We start from the raw sequence: 15821 nt of genomic DNA, 5'->3' as shown, positions 1-15821 counted from the left end.
ATCGGGGTCCAAAATTAAACTTTGTTTGATTTCAACAAAAATTGAATATATGGGGTTCTTTGATATGCTGAATCTAACCATGTATTTAGATTTTTGATTATGGGCCCAGTTTTCAAGTTGGTCGAAATCGGGGTCCAAAATTAAACTTTGTTTGATTTCAACAAAAATTGAATATATGGGGTTCTTTGATATGCTGAATCTAACCATGTATTTAGATTTTTGATTTTTGGGCCCTGTTATCATTTTTGTCCACATTGAGATCAAAAGGGTCCAAAATTAAACTTTGTTTGATTTCATCAAAAATTGAATTCTTGGGGTTCTTTGATATGCTGAATCTAACCATGTAGTTAGATTTTGGATATTGGACCATAATAGGTGAATGTCCAATTTAAAATTTTTAAGTTCTTAGACCACATTCATTCTGTGTCAGAAACCTATGCTGTGTCAAATATTTAATCACAATCCAAATTCAGAGCTGTATCAAGCTTGAATGTTGTGTCCATACTTGCCCCAACTGTTCAGGGTTCGACCTCTGCGGTCGTATCAAGCTGCGCCCTGCGGAGCATTTTATTTCATTCATAAATTACTTTAAACTTGGAAATATAATTTTGCTTGGAGTTATAGTTTCTTAAAAAAGTATTGTCATTGAAAGAGTTGACATGTTGGAATGTACATTTATTCTACATAGTTCTATGGTACCAAATCAAAAGTTTATATAAAAGAAAGAAGTAAAGGTTTCCCATCATAGTTAAGTTACATACATTTTTTTTGTACCTGAGGTCGTTGAATATAGATCATTATATAAATAAGGAGATGTGTTATGATTGCCAATGAAACAACTATCATCCATACTTAACAGTAACAAACCACATTTGCAGAGTTGAATAAAATACAGTTGATAACATTTACTTATTACTAAAAAGAAAATGCCTAACTATTTTAAACAGTATTTGAATATCAATTATATGGTCATTTTTATAAACTTCCTGTTACAAAACTTTGAATTTTTCGAAAAACTAAGGATTTTCTTATCCAAGAATAGATTACCTTAGCCGTATTTGGCACAACTTTTTGGAATTTTGGGTCCTCAATGCTCTTCAACTTTGTACTTGTTTGGCTTTATAACCATTTTGATCTGAGCGTCACTGATGAGTCTTATGTAGACGAAACGCGCGTCTGGCGTATTAAATTATAATCCTGGTACCTTTGATAACTAATTTGACTATAAACATAGATAAAAAAAGGTACAAACTGGACATAATGCACTAGTTCATAAACAAGTGAGAACAATCACCTTCATATAGTGCTCAGAATATGACATTCATATAACTTGTTCAATATCATTAGAGAACTCTAAATCTTAAATACTGAAAGCCACCTCTGATAAGTACACTGTACTATGCAAGATAATGATATAACTGGACTAAAAATACACACAACCTGTAATTAACTGCCTTTACAGTGCTTTCGCGCTTTGATTTTATTACAACATTAGCAGTTACCAGGGGCGGATCCAGCCATTTTTAAAAGGGGGTTCCAACCACATGTCCCCATTCAAAAGCATTGATCATCAAAAACAAGGGGGGGTTCCAACCCCCGTAACCCCCTCCTGGATTCCCCACTGAGTTACTGTTGTTATTAGAAAGTTAGGATTGGCTATTATTATACTCAACTATATTTTATTAACTGTATGTTTTATTCCTTGAAGGAGAATAACCCCTTTTTAGCTCATTTGCACGTCAAAATAATAACTAGCTAGTACATTTTCATCAAAAAAATATGACAGCAGCCTCAACATTTGGCACATGCTCTGATCTGGAAATTGCAATCATTTTGAAACAAAAAAGACTCAAAAAGCACTAAGCAGGCTACAAAAGTTGCGTTACTATGCTTAAATGAGTATGCAATACAGATGGATGAAAAATCTTGATTTGCTATCGTTAGGATAACATTACAATTGGCTGTTATCACCACAACATCAACATTTGCTGTTGTATAGATAACATTATCAGTGACTGTTATCACCACAACACCAACATTTGCTATCGTAAAGATAACATTATCAGTGGATGTTATCACCACAACACCAAAATTTGCTATTGTATAGATATCATTATCAGTGACTGTTATCAACACAACACCAACATTTGCTATCGTAAAGATAACATTATCAGTGACTGTTGTCACCACAACACCAACATTTTTTCTATCGTAAAGATAACATTATCAGTGACTGTTGTCACCACAACACCAACATTTGCTATCGTAAAGATAACATTATCAGTGACTGTTGTCACCACAACACCAACATTTTCCATCGTAAAGATAACATTATCAGTGACTGTTGTCACCACAACACCAACATTTCTATCGTAAAGATAACATTATCAGTGGCTGTTATCACCACAACACCAACATTTGCTATTGTATAGATAACATTATTAGTGACTGTTATCAACACAACACCAACATTTGCTATCGTAAAGATAACATTATCAGTGACTGTTGTCACCACAACACCAACATTTGCTATCATAAAGATAACATTATCAGTGACTGTTGTCACCACAACACCAACATTTTCTATCGTAAAGATAACATTATCAGTGACTCTTGTCACCACAACACCAACATTTTCTATCGTAAAGATAACATTACCAGTGACTGTTGTCACCACAACACCAACATTTTCTATCGTAAAGATAACATTATCAGTGACTGTTGTCACCACAACACCAACATTTCTATCGTAAAGATAACATTATCAGTGGCTGTTATCACCACAACACCAACATTTGCTATTGTAAAGATAACATTATCAGAATTTGATATTGTTAGGACAACATCGCCAATGGCTGTTATCACCCCAACTGGGCACAACATCAACATTGTGTTGTTGTTTAAGGATAACATCATCATTTGCTGTTATCATTACATTATCAGTATTGGATATTGTTAGGTCAACATAACCAATAGCTGTTAAATCCACAACATTAGCTCTTTGTTATTGTTAGGGTAACATCACCAATGGCTGTTGTAATAACAACTACAACACTTATTGTTTTAAAGACAAATCCACCAATAGGAATTTGTTGACAATTTAAAAATGTATTGTGTCATAACATAAGTTTTAATAGATCATTATTGTGATGATTTCCACTTTAAATTTTTAAATTTATTTCATTGATTAAATAATTGCAAAGGGATTCACAGTTTATGAATCAGCATTAAGAAATTTACATAAAAATAGGCAGTATAGTATATTGTGAAGTATAATTTTGTAGATGATTTTTACACACCATGGTTTAACATTGACAGTCCAGATACAGGAAATGGTGATAATGAAAGAAGGACAGAATTAACAACAGTAAGTTATGTTATGGGAAAAAATGAAGTAAATCTTTGATATTTTATGCCCAGCGTTAAATAATTGGGGGCATTATGTTTGTCCATCTGTTTATTTTCTGTCCTTATCAGGTTAAAGTTTCTGGTTTAATTTACTTTTCCATGAATGGTCAAATCTTAGTACAAATGTTCATTGTGATTTAATTTCTTAAATCATATGCCAAATTAGGGTGTTGCTTGATTTTGTAGTTCACATAACATGGAAATGTGATTGTGTGTTAGCTGGAGATGGTGTCCTATGGACAAATATTCTTGTTTTATATTAGTGATAAGCTTATGTTTTGAAGTGAATTCTAAAAAGTTTTAAAAAATTAGTTGCATTAGCATTTGTACATTCAGCCAACCCCTCAATCATTGATTTGGAATCTTTTGCATAGTTTACATGTTAAGTTTGTGGTTAGGTCAGTTTAAGGTGAACAACTTATGGTAAGTCAATGATATTTTGGTATGCAGTTGTATAAGCATATGCACATCTTATTTCCTGCATCAAGCTAATATACAAAATGTTTTTGTGCTAATCAATTATGTAAAATTGGAATGTTTTCATTGTTAATCTAATAATCAATGTAACAGACAATTCATTACTGTTATCAGTTTAAATTTATCAGAATTATTTACGATTCCAATTCACATTTATTTCAAACCTAAAGATATTCAATTTGCTGTCCTTCTTACTGGTTAACTGTTGATAACATTAGTATAAATATAATATATTACGAATCCTGAAATGGTGTCTTCCTCAGTAATTTGGCTTTGAACAATAGTTGTGCAGAAATACTGTTGTCAAGTAAAACTTGACATACAATTTTGTATCAAAAATAGTATAATAAGTATTGTAATTCTTTGTAATTCTTGTATTTTAGTATGGTATTAGTCTATGCAGCGGAACAGAACCTATAGGAGCTGAATGTCGTGTATTTAACAAAACATTAACTTTCCCCTCCCAGACAGGAAACACAATATCATTACAATGTAGTACTAATGGTTTAGAATGTGTTAATAGTAACAATAATGGCTGTGAAGATTATGAAGTGCGCTATAGATGTAGTGCAAATGAAGGTAAATAGCTTGTTCTCTGTGGTATTTTTGTCAACCTTTACAACAAGAAATTAAGGTTCCAGCATTCTCAAGCAAAGTTGACATTAGATAAATCATTTTTTTTTTAGTTTTTAGATTAATTTTGGTCATATAGCTTCTCATGTTTTCAGATATTTAAATATCCTTTGCTTTTAAATTCTGGGTAAGAGAGTTTCTAAAGAAGGAAATCCAGTAAAGTGATTTGGACACACATTATTTATAAACTGATATATTTATTTATAGATCATGTCTGCATAGCAAAACAATGATTGAAGTTTACAAAATTTACTAGGTGATCATGATTTACCTGTCTGTATGTGTTACCAAAGGTCAATTATTTACCTGTCTGTATGTGGTACCAAAGGTCAATTGTTTACCTGTCTGTATGTGGTACCAAATGTCAAATGGTTACCTGTCTGTATGTTGTACCAAAGGTTAATTATTTACCTGTCTGTATGTGGTACCAAAGGTTAATTATTTACCTGTCTTTGTGTTACCAAAGGTCAATTATTTACCTGTATGTATGTGGTACCAAAGGTCAATTATTAACCTGTCTGTATTTGTAACCCAAGGTAAATTATTTACCCCAGGAATTCATGAACTAACATGGTGTATGTAACAGGGTTTTTAAGTTACCTCAAATCAATGAATACCCCATAGTTTATTTTTCGATTACCTATTGGGCAATGATTTCAGTTGTCAGTAGCATAAAGTCATTGATCCTTACAACATTAATTTATCTAGGAATTCATAGTCTACTAGTTTTTATGTGATAGAATTTTTCAGTTACCTAAGACCAAAGTATTTGAGACATCAGATACTTAACTTAAATGATTTACCCTACATATATTGTAGCTGTCAGTAATCAAGGTTAAGGATTCAATGCAGGAAATCAAGTAACCAGTTTGGGGGTTCTAACCAAGTGTCCGGAAACTGTCATATTTGCCAGTCTTGTCCTAAACTGAAAGTATTTGTCCTAAACGAGTAATTGGGAATTAGGACAAATTTTGTTTTTTAACAGAAATAATTTCGGTCATTTCGTTGAGATCGAGTTTCTAAATCGCCATTTTGAACTTGTTTTTGTTTTGTTAACCCTTTCCTGTAATAAAACTGCCACTCCAGTATAGTGTTATAATCCTGAGGGCCCTCCTAATAACTATATTAATGCCTCGGGGAAATATTGGCTAATGACGGTAATCTCTTTACCTGTGTTTTTAATTCACATCTGGCTATTGATCACAAGCTCAGAACTAATATTATAAAGAAATTAAAATTCCATAACAACTGTCTTCATGGTTTAATTACTTTTCAGCTAAGAAAATTGTCAATTCTGATTTAAAATTAAATTAAAACTTGATTTAATTTACGTAGAAAAAAGTATTCTTTCACTACTAACACACGTGCTTTGTTTACTATGTAATATGCATGCTTGAAATTCTCTTCTGCAGATTGGACACTAAATCGTAAATTCAAAATGATTTCATTCTAAATAAAGCAAGTGCAACTATTATCATTAATATTCAAACACTATCAAAGGTAAAAAATTAAAAAGCTGATGATTTCCTGTGAATTTGATAAACAAAACTAATCCCAGAAATGAGTCCGGAATTGCTCATTTTAGTATTGTCGCAAAACATCCGGTTTTTATTTTGTCTTCAAAATCGAAAGAAACATTAGCAATGTCTGAGAAAGTTATCGTTTTGAGTCATTAAAATCATTTCATTTTTAAACTGTTGCCTTCCCTTAATTGCTCTTGAACGAAAATGGCAGGAAAATTCATGAAGTAAATGCAATGCAACATTTAAACAAGTTCGTTGATCATGATGCTTCGAGTATGAGCATACTCAGTAATGTGATTTTGACAATCTTTTTTTAGAAAAGGGCACCAACTTTTAAGTTATCTCAAAATGACCGAAATTAGCTGAAAAAAATTCCGGATCCTTGGTTCAAACCTTGTATTACTACTTTGGATTGGTCTACATTGAGGTCCAAAGGGTCTCTTAAACTTAAACTTAAACTTAAACTTAAACTTAAACTTTGTTTAATTTTATCAAAAACTGAATCATTGCGGCTCTATGATATGCTGAATCTTATTGTGCATTTAGATTTTTTTTTTGGGGCCCTGTTTTCAAATTAGTCCATATTAAGGTTTGAAGGGTCTAAAATTAAACTGTGTTTGATTTCAACCAAAAGTGAATCTTTGGTGTTTTTTTATATGCTGAATCTAACCATGTTGTTAGATTTTGGATATCAGACCATACTAGGTAAATTAAATGTCCCATTTCAAATTTTTAAGATCTTTGACCACATTTATTTTGTGTCGGAAACCTATATTATGTCAAAAATTTGATCACATTCCAAATTCAGACAGTATCAAGCTTGAATATTGTGTCCAAACTTGCCCAAACTGTTCAGGGTTCCACCTCTGCGGTCGTATCAGGCTGCGCTCGGCGAAGCATTTTATTTTATTTTATTTTCATAATCTTGAATAAAATGTAACATTGCTAAAAGTTTTGTTGCATCCTGCCCAAAGTGTGGCCTTTCAGAACAGGTTTTCTTATTTTAAATAAAGAAATTATCTAAAGTTGTGAAAAGGTCTTAACCATATTATTAAACAGCTGTATAATCTATCAGAAGTGCACATTTGAATCTTGATACTTGCTTTAAAAGGAGGAAGCTCTGGCTTTTCCTTAGTGATATTGTTTATCTAAATAAACATTAAATACTGATGCCAGAATCCTGAGGTTCAAATTTTCATGAACATGTGGATAGGTTGAAAAGTTTCCGTAGTGATACTTTACGAAATTGTTTATTCTGCTTTTGGGCTCTATTTTGGCCGTAATCACATGATGATTTAAGTATTCCTTACATGTTTTATTTAATTTTATTTCAGTCTTTAAAGGAAAACAGTGCATCAGTCAGAGTTACTGTAACTATTACTCTAACCCATGTCAGAATAATGGAAACTGTGTCAATATAGTGGGTGGGTTCCGATGTAACTGTCCAAATGGTTATACTGGTTCCCTGTGTCAACACAACATTGATAACTGTCCATCTGTTAATCCTTGTCAGAATGGAGGTACATGTAGGGATATCCTGAACAACTTTCAGTGTGACTGTCCTGATGGATTTGAAGGTAGGTTTAACATAAAGTTGTGTTTCTTATGAATTTAAATAATTTCATGTTGATGTCTTTTTTAGAATGTTAGAGACAAGACAGAAAAATCTATGAACTCCGACAATAGTCATCAACCACACAAACATTTGCAATCTCAGGGTTAAGTGCATGATGTGCATCTGTTGACAAATGAGATTTGTAGTAATTAAATTTTATACTGATCAAACTGAAAAAAACACAACTTGTATTATCAAGCCATATTACCTGCCTTTATCTTTTTTATTTAATTTACTTTGGTTTAAAAAATGAAATTATTTTTTTTTTATTTTGTAAATGTTCAAAAGTTTCACTAATGTAAAATACTAACATAAGTTTAGAAAAAAGTAAAATAGCAAAAATACTGAACTCCAAGGAAAATTCAAAATGGAAAATCCTTTATCAAATTGCAAAATCAAAACTCAACACATCTAACAAATAGTAAACAACTGTCATATTCCTGACTTGGTACAGGCATTTCCTTATGTAGAAAATGGTGGATTAAACCTAATTTTATAGCTAGCTAAACCTCTCACTTGTATGACAGTCACATAGAATTCCATTATATTGACAACAATATAATAGGTAAAAATGTCAAAAATTGGGATACAGCAGTCAACATTGTGTTATAATCTTAATCACTATAAAACAAATAGCTTTCACACTTTTAAGAAGAGAATAAAATCATTTTTGTCTGGGTTAGACACTAAGCTTACAGTATGGCGATGAAGGGCAGGTGGGTAGGGGAAAGTGGGTACATAAATTTGTGTAATCAACTCCTTCTACAGTTTTCAACCCATATCCCTGAAACTTCACATGAAGATTGCACATATGTTGAAGGTGAGCACCTGCTATTATGAAATTGTTTGAAGAAATTCGTCACATTTGGAAGTTGATCAACCAAAATCCATAAGATTTCACAGAAAGATTGTACACATATTGAACTTGTGCACCTGCTAGTATGGAATGGTTTGAAGACTTTTTCACATTTTTCCAGACTTGGGAACATTTTCTAGAAAATTTACAAAACAGAGTACCAAAATTTTTGTGATCAACTCATCCTACAGTTTTCTGCTCAGATCCCTCAAACATCCTTCAACCACACTACAATGATTAATCACACATATTACACATATTGTAACCCAGTCATTTGAGACTTTAACTAGTTTCTTATTGTATTTTTCTAGGGGCCATTTGTCAGAACAACATACAGGATTGTCTATCTAGTCCATGTACTTTCCCAGGAACTAATAGATGTGTGGATGGTATAAATGACTTCACATGTGAATGTCGAGATGGTTACACAGGAAGAAACTGTTCAGTAAGTGTACACATCTACATTCTATATAGTCTACTCCACCTACATATCACGTACAACTTTATTGCCTAATTTTCTCCTGCGCAAAACCATTTCCTATACATCTAATGTTAAAGATTTAGGTTTTTTTTTCATTCCCATGAAGGTTATGTGGCCTTGCACCAGTTTTGCCATTTTAATTTCAACATTTGCATTATACTATCAAAATAACATAAAGGCTAGACATATCTCTGTGTCAACAGTTTATCTTAACCAAAGCAGCATGATATTTAATTTTACATTCATGAAAATCAAAATTTATTTATAGATCAATAATATAAATATTTTTATTTAATAGGTAAATGAATATGTCAAACACAACAAACAAAACAAAATTTTTATACATATCAATGAGTTCTCATAAAATTCTTATTGTCGAAATGTCAGTTGAAATGAATGAGTATGTTTAATTGAACTTTTTTCTCTCTCAATTTATAAATATATAGATCAGAATTGATTATAATTTTGATTTTCTCATGATAGATTGATTTAGATGAAATTTCAATGCAACTAGATATTTTCATGTTCAATACAAATAAATGAGGGTCATAAATCAACAAATGGGAAATAAAATGGCCATTTCACATTGAAGAAAAATAAAAAAAAAATAGCTGACATGTTGCTTTTATGCCACTTTGAAACATGGTAAATACTGAGCACAAAAACACACGAAATGAAAATTGCAAACAGGTTGTGTGAAAATAACCCTCTACCACCTGTATAAATGAGTGCACTTGATTAAACTTATTTTACTCTAAATGAATTAGCTTATACAAGAAAGATTGACAAAAGTTGATTTTCTCATGATAGATTGACATAGATGAGTGTGCTAGTAACCCTTGTCTCCATGGAGGTACATGTCAGCATGGTGTAGCCAGTTTCAAGTGCACATGCCTAGATGGTTGGTCAGGGGACAGATGTCAAGATATTGTAGACAAATGTGATTTGTCTAGTCCTTGCCCAGCATCATCCAACTGTTCTTTCCTGTTTAATGATTACTATTGCAAGTAAGTATTTTATCTTGACAACTGAAGACATTTTAGTGTTATTTTTGTTATTGTTATAAACTGCAATTGAAAGGAGAAGGTATACTTAAGGACTAATTTAGCATGCAGTAATTAAAAAGGCTAGTTTTGAAAGGTAACTATTAATTAAATTAAGTGTATAATGGGACTGCATAATTAGATCATAATTCAGGATACACAGGGTCTGGTGTATAGAGTGCATTTTCGCAAAGATTTGGAAACTATAATAATGGAACTTCAATATTTTGCCAGAATGGACAAGAAACTGGTCTATTTAGGCAGTGATTGGGAAGGTCCAGCTCCATGCGCATTTGGACATAAAATGGCACATAGAGTGACAAATGTCAGCGCCAGTGTGGCTTACGATGTAAAATGACAGTACCTGCATAGTAAAGGTTAACAATAGTTGAATATTTCAAATGTAGAGATGTTAGTTATAGGCATTTTTTTTAATTCCCAGGTAAAGTTTAATGAACTTAAAATTTGAATGAACCAATCTGTTTCAGCTGTCCTATGAACACTTATGGAAAGCATTGTGAGAATGCTCCAGATATATGTCGGGATGTTAATCCTTGTCGCAACAGTGGACAGTGTGTTACAGGAGCCCTTCCATCCTGTGACTGTAATGGCAGTAAGTATCAAATCAAAGTACAGAAGGTCAATGTTCAATTTTCTCTCAGTATGTATGAAAAGCTAGTAGGGTAATGAAGGTCAATGCTCTATTTTTAAAACTAGATGGGTTAAATGATTGTTTTCAAATTACAATTTTATGTTGCCATTTTGGTATGTATATTAGTCTAGTAAATAGTTAATCAGCCTTTAGAAATAATAGATCCATTTATAAAATTCATACATTTGTAGGAGTTGAATATTTGACTGCATGCCATTTACTTGGTCCAAATTTAGGTCACATCATTGTGTTTCCATGACCTCATATTAAAATTTCAAATAAATTTATTCATTGCTACTTTGCTGACTTCATACATAGATTTCTAGAATCTTACTTGTTTGTTAATGAAAACTTTGTTATTTAATTTTTACAGATTACAAGGGAACTGGCTGTGAGACATTAATAGATCACTGTGCTATTGCTGACAAATGTCAAAATGGTGGCACATGTCAGACATTAACCAATGGAATTGGGTTCCAATGTCAGTGTCCACCTGGTAAGTTATTATTTTACATGTTTGTTACTGGTCGTTGATTATGGATGTTATTATATATTGTATTTATAGTAAGTAAGAACGTAATCTTTATCTAAAGTTGGGTTTTCATATATACAATCAACATAGAGCATGATCTCTTTAGAGCTCATTAACCGACATATATATAATAACATAACTCTGAGGATCAATCTTTAAATAGCAACATAAAGATTTACAGCACATACAATCAATTCAAGCAGCACATATGAATAAATACAGAACACATGCAACATATAGATTTACAGCACATACAATCAATTCAAGCAGCACATATGAATAAATACAGAGCACATGCAACATATAGATTTACAGCACATACAATCAATTCAAGCAGCACATATGAATAAATACAGAACACATGCAACATATAGATTTACAGCACATACAATCAATTCAAGCAGCACATATGAATAAATACAGAGCACATGCAACATATAGATTTACAGCACATACAATCAATTCAAGCAGCACATATAAATAAATACAGAACACATGCAACATATAGATTTACAGCACATACAATCAATTCAAGCAGCACATATAAATAAATACAGAACACATGCAACATATAGATTTACAGCACATACAATCAATTCAAGCAGCACATATAAATAAATACAGAACACATGCAACATATAGATTTACAGCACATACAATCAATTCAAGCAGCACATATAAATAAATACAGAACACATGCAACATATAGATTTACAGCACATACAATCAATTCAAGCAGCACATATGAATAAATACAGAGCACATGCAACATATAGATTTACAGCACATACAATCAATTCAAGCAGCACATATGAATAAATACAGAACACATGCAACATATAAAGCAAAGCAACATATAATTATATAAAACACACACAGGCATCAAAAGCATAATATATAAATACAGACAAAGCCCATGCAATGTAAAGAGCTGATAAGCATATTCACATAAAACACATACAAAACCTAAGATATCAACACATACCACACATGCAAAAACAATAACATAAAGCTCTAGTAGAAACACAAGCATATGAATGTAAGCAACTAAAGCAAAGTTTAAGCATAAACAAAATAATGCAGCTTATAAGTTATACCTAAAGACATTTAAAATGTATGCATTAATTATTTAAAAAAAAAAAAAAAAGCAACAACAAAAAATTTATTTAAAAGCATGAAAAGTTTTGAAAAAATCTTTCTTTGAATTTAAGCTAATGAATACCTTGACTGGACCATATATTTGTGGGTTGATAGCTTACACATATGGTTAAGGCAAGAATGTCATTAAAATATTCAAATTGCCTACAGTTATGTGGTAACATTTTTGTGGACAATTTCTTTCTCTTCAGGATATGGTGGAGATAACTGTGAGAACAATATAAACAACTGTGCAGGGATCACATGTCCATCAGCATCTACATGTGTAGATGTTGTCAATGGTTACCACTGTAGATGTAACCTTGGTCTAACTGGTGAAGGTTGTTCTAGAGGTAGGTTTACTTCTGACTTATCATTCTCAGGTGAGGTTGCTTTAGATGTAGTTTAAGCTCTGACAAAGACTCATAGCTGAAGGCTTTTCTAGAAGTTTGTACATTAAAGATGGGCAGAAGGACCCTTTTCAGGAATTCAGGATTGAGCTGTGTAATTAAGGGAATTTGGGAATAGCCAGTTATTTCGTTGGGAATTCAGAATTAAAATATGTCGGGATACAGGAATAAACACATTATTTTCACAGGAATTTGGGATGAGACCCCCTCATACCGCCCTTGGTAAAATAAAATGCTACCAAGTTGTTATCAAAGCAGGAAAAAACCCAAAAGTATGAATATTATTTTATGAATCTGAGTTATTCTAAATATCTAAGTATTGAACAAATATTTTGTGTAAATGTACAGATTCTTTCGAAAAAAAACTTGCAATTGGAATTATAAGGCCAATTTGTTTTATTGTTTATTTTTTTCCTCTTTAACATTATTATCCATGATCTTGTGTAGTTTCTGTAGATAATACAATTAGTTTTGAACTGATTTCTACTTTTATGATTTGGACTGATTTATTTTTTAAATGCCTAATTGATATTGAAAGACCCAAAAGTTATTGGAAACTTTCTATTATGATTTTAACTCATGGGTTTGAAGTATTCTTAAATAAGTCATGTTACTTATAAAGAGAAAAAATTGATAACTGTGAATTTGATATTTATAATTTGTAATATTTGATTCAGATAATCAGCCTTCATACTTTTTTTTCATCAGTTACTGATGGTTACAATAAGTACTTTTTATACCCCTGTCAGTCCGTCCATCCCATGAATATTTTTCGTCACATCTTTCTCAGGAACTACATTACAAGGATTTCTGAAACTTGGTTTCAGGGTTTATAGGAGTCAGCTATACAGTGTGATGCGTTTTCAGATTCATCACTCAACAACTTCCTGTTTACTTTATACTTTTAGCAGTGTGGGGTATCATTAGTAAGCAGTAGCTCACAGATTCACTTTTTTGTTCATCAGAGAATGACAAGAAATGGTCTTATTATTATTTATAGGAACTTAAACTTATCTTCAAGTACTGTATTAATGAATATTGGGCAGATGCCAAGGATAATTTTTTTAATCATTGTAAATTATGCATTTTTTTATAGAGATGTATTTTTATTGTAGCCTTAAAAACTTGTGCATTTGTCATAGAGACTTATTTTTATTGTAGCATTAGACACCAACTATGATATGTTCTTCTACCTACCAACACGTAATGGTTACTCTGCTCTGCCATATCCGATTCATCTTGCAGCAACCAGTTTTTCTATCAGTATGTGGGTTAGATTCTATGAGAGCGGTAGAGATGAGACATATTTCACTCTATATTCCGTGGAGTAAGTAAAGAGTTACCAAAACAGGTTTTAATTCTGTGTTTTACTGGGCTTAATTTTGTTTGTAGATAGCAATATCCATCTGTATAGAACTCAGATCATAGTTAAATTTGATAAACTACTAACATGACTGGATATGGAAACCATTATCTGAATAAAAATAGGTCAAAGTTATCTACAATTCCCTGTTGACCTATTTAAATATTCCTGGAGGGTCAATCAGCTATTCAACTTCTGAGCTTTTGGACCATTATGAAATTCACCACTGGTTATTTTCTCTTCTTATCCCCAAGTGATTAACTGCTTTTCATCTCTTTTGGAACCTCTTCCTTCCAGTTGAATGTTGAAGTGTCCTTGTCCAAGGGGCTTGGCTACCCACTAATACCATAAATAGCAAGGAGCAAAATTTTCCCAGCTGAGAATTTTAACTCCAAACGGGCACCAAATATGGTGACCTATAATTGTCAACTTCTATTTCATTTGGTCTCTGGTGGAGTGTTCTCTCATTGGCAATCATACCACATCGTATTTTTTATCTAAACTTATAAAATTCAATAAAATTTGAATTTTATGCAGCCTTTATCAATTTGTTGAGGATAATAAGTTTGACATTAGGTCAAGTTAGTTTGTCTGATTCTGGTTTTATATAGTAAATAATAGTGGTTTTTCATCTTAAATACAAACTCAGAGACTTGTAGGGTGAATGTTCAATAACTTGGATTAAGCCCATGTTTGTATATCCATTGAAGATAAACTCTACAACAATTTTGATTAAGCAAATGTTTGTATATCCATTAAAGACAGACTCTAAAATAACTTGGCTTTTAAGCCCATGTTTGTATATCCATTACAGCTCTTTTTTAAAAGCATGCAAAGCAAGCATTTGATCAACTTGCTTGCTATGTTTGTTTGAATGTTTGTAAACAAAAGGTAGATAGTCTGTTTCAGTCTGTTAACCATATACTGGAATTTGATTGGACAATAAACATTAACTTCATTGCATGTCAATTTTTATTGTCTAATCAAATTCCAGTATATACAAAACAGACTGAAACTCCGCCTACCTATTGTTTGCAAACATCAAATCAAACATAGCAAGCAAGTTGATCAAAGGTTTGCTTTGCATGCTTTTATAGAAGAGCTGTAAAGATGGACTCTACAATAACTTGGAAGAAGCCCATGTTTGTATATCCATTGGAGATAGACTCTACAATAATTTTGATTAAGCCCATGTTTGTATATCCAGTAAAGATAGACTCTACAATAACTTGGAAGAAGCCCATGTTTGTATATCCATTTAAGATAAACTCTACAATAACTTGGAAGAAGCCCATGTTTGTATATCCATTGAAGATATACTCTACAATAATTTGGATTAAGCAAATGTTTGTATATCCATTAAAGATAGACTCTACAATAATTTGGGTTAAACCCATGTTTGTATATCCATTAAAGACAGACTCTAAAATAACTTGGCTTTTAAGCTCATGTTTGTATATCCATTTAAGATAAACTCTACAATAACTTGGAAGAAGCCCATGTTTGTATATCCATTGGAGATAGACTCTACAATAATTTTGATTAAGCCCATGTTTGTATATCCAGTAAAGATAGACTCTACAATAACTTGGAAGAAGCCCATGTTTGTATATCCATTTAAGATAAACTCTACAATAACTTGGAAGAAGCCCATGTTTGTATATCCATTGAAGATAGACTCTACAATAACT

The 15821-nt window shown here is 32.0% G+C and overlaps 1 protein-coding gene across 2 annotated transcripts in view; it reads left to right on the top strand.

Annotated features, from left to right (window-relative positions):
• Positions 1 to 15821, top strand: part of LOC127708635 (uncharacterized) — a 140297-nt gene that overhangs the window by 83036 nt on the left and 41440 nt on the right. For both annotated transcript variants that reach the window (XM_052213668.1, XM_052213667.1), the window contains exons 37-45: positions 3285 to 3367; positions 4269 to 4464; positions 7376 to 7618; positions 8824 to 8957; positions 9804 to 10000; positions 10525 to 10649; positions 11062 to 11184; positions 12570 to 12710; positions 13929 to 14094. In XM_052213668.1, coding sequence (XP_052069628.1) covers positions 3285 to 3367; positions 4269 to 4464; positions 7376 to 7618; positions 8824 to 8957; positions 9804 to 10000; positions 10525 to 10649; positions 11062 to 11184; positions 12570 to 12710; positions 13929 to 14094 — 1408 coding nt within the window. The remainder of the gene's footprint in view (positions 1 to 3284; positions 3368 to 4268; positions 4465 to 7375; positions 7619 to 8823; positions 8958 to 9803; positions 10001 to 10524; positions 10650 to 11061; positions 11185 to 12569; positions 12711 to 13928; positions 14095 to 15821) is intronic.

This window comes from Mytilus californianus, unplaced genomic scaffold (genome assembly GCF_021869535.1).
Source record: "Mytilus californianus isolate M0D057914Y unplaced genomic scaffold, xbMytCali1.0.p SCAF_7, whole genome shotgun sequence".
Taxonomy (NCBI): Eukaryota; Metazoa; Mollusca; class Bivalvia; order Mytilida; family Mytilidae; genus Mytilus; species Mytilus californianus.
The sequence above is the reverse complement of the archived record's forward strand: the minus strand, read 5'-3'. Positions and strand labels throughout refer to the sequence as shown.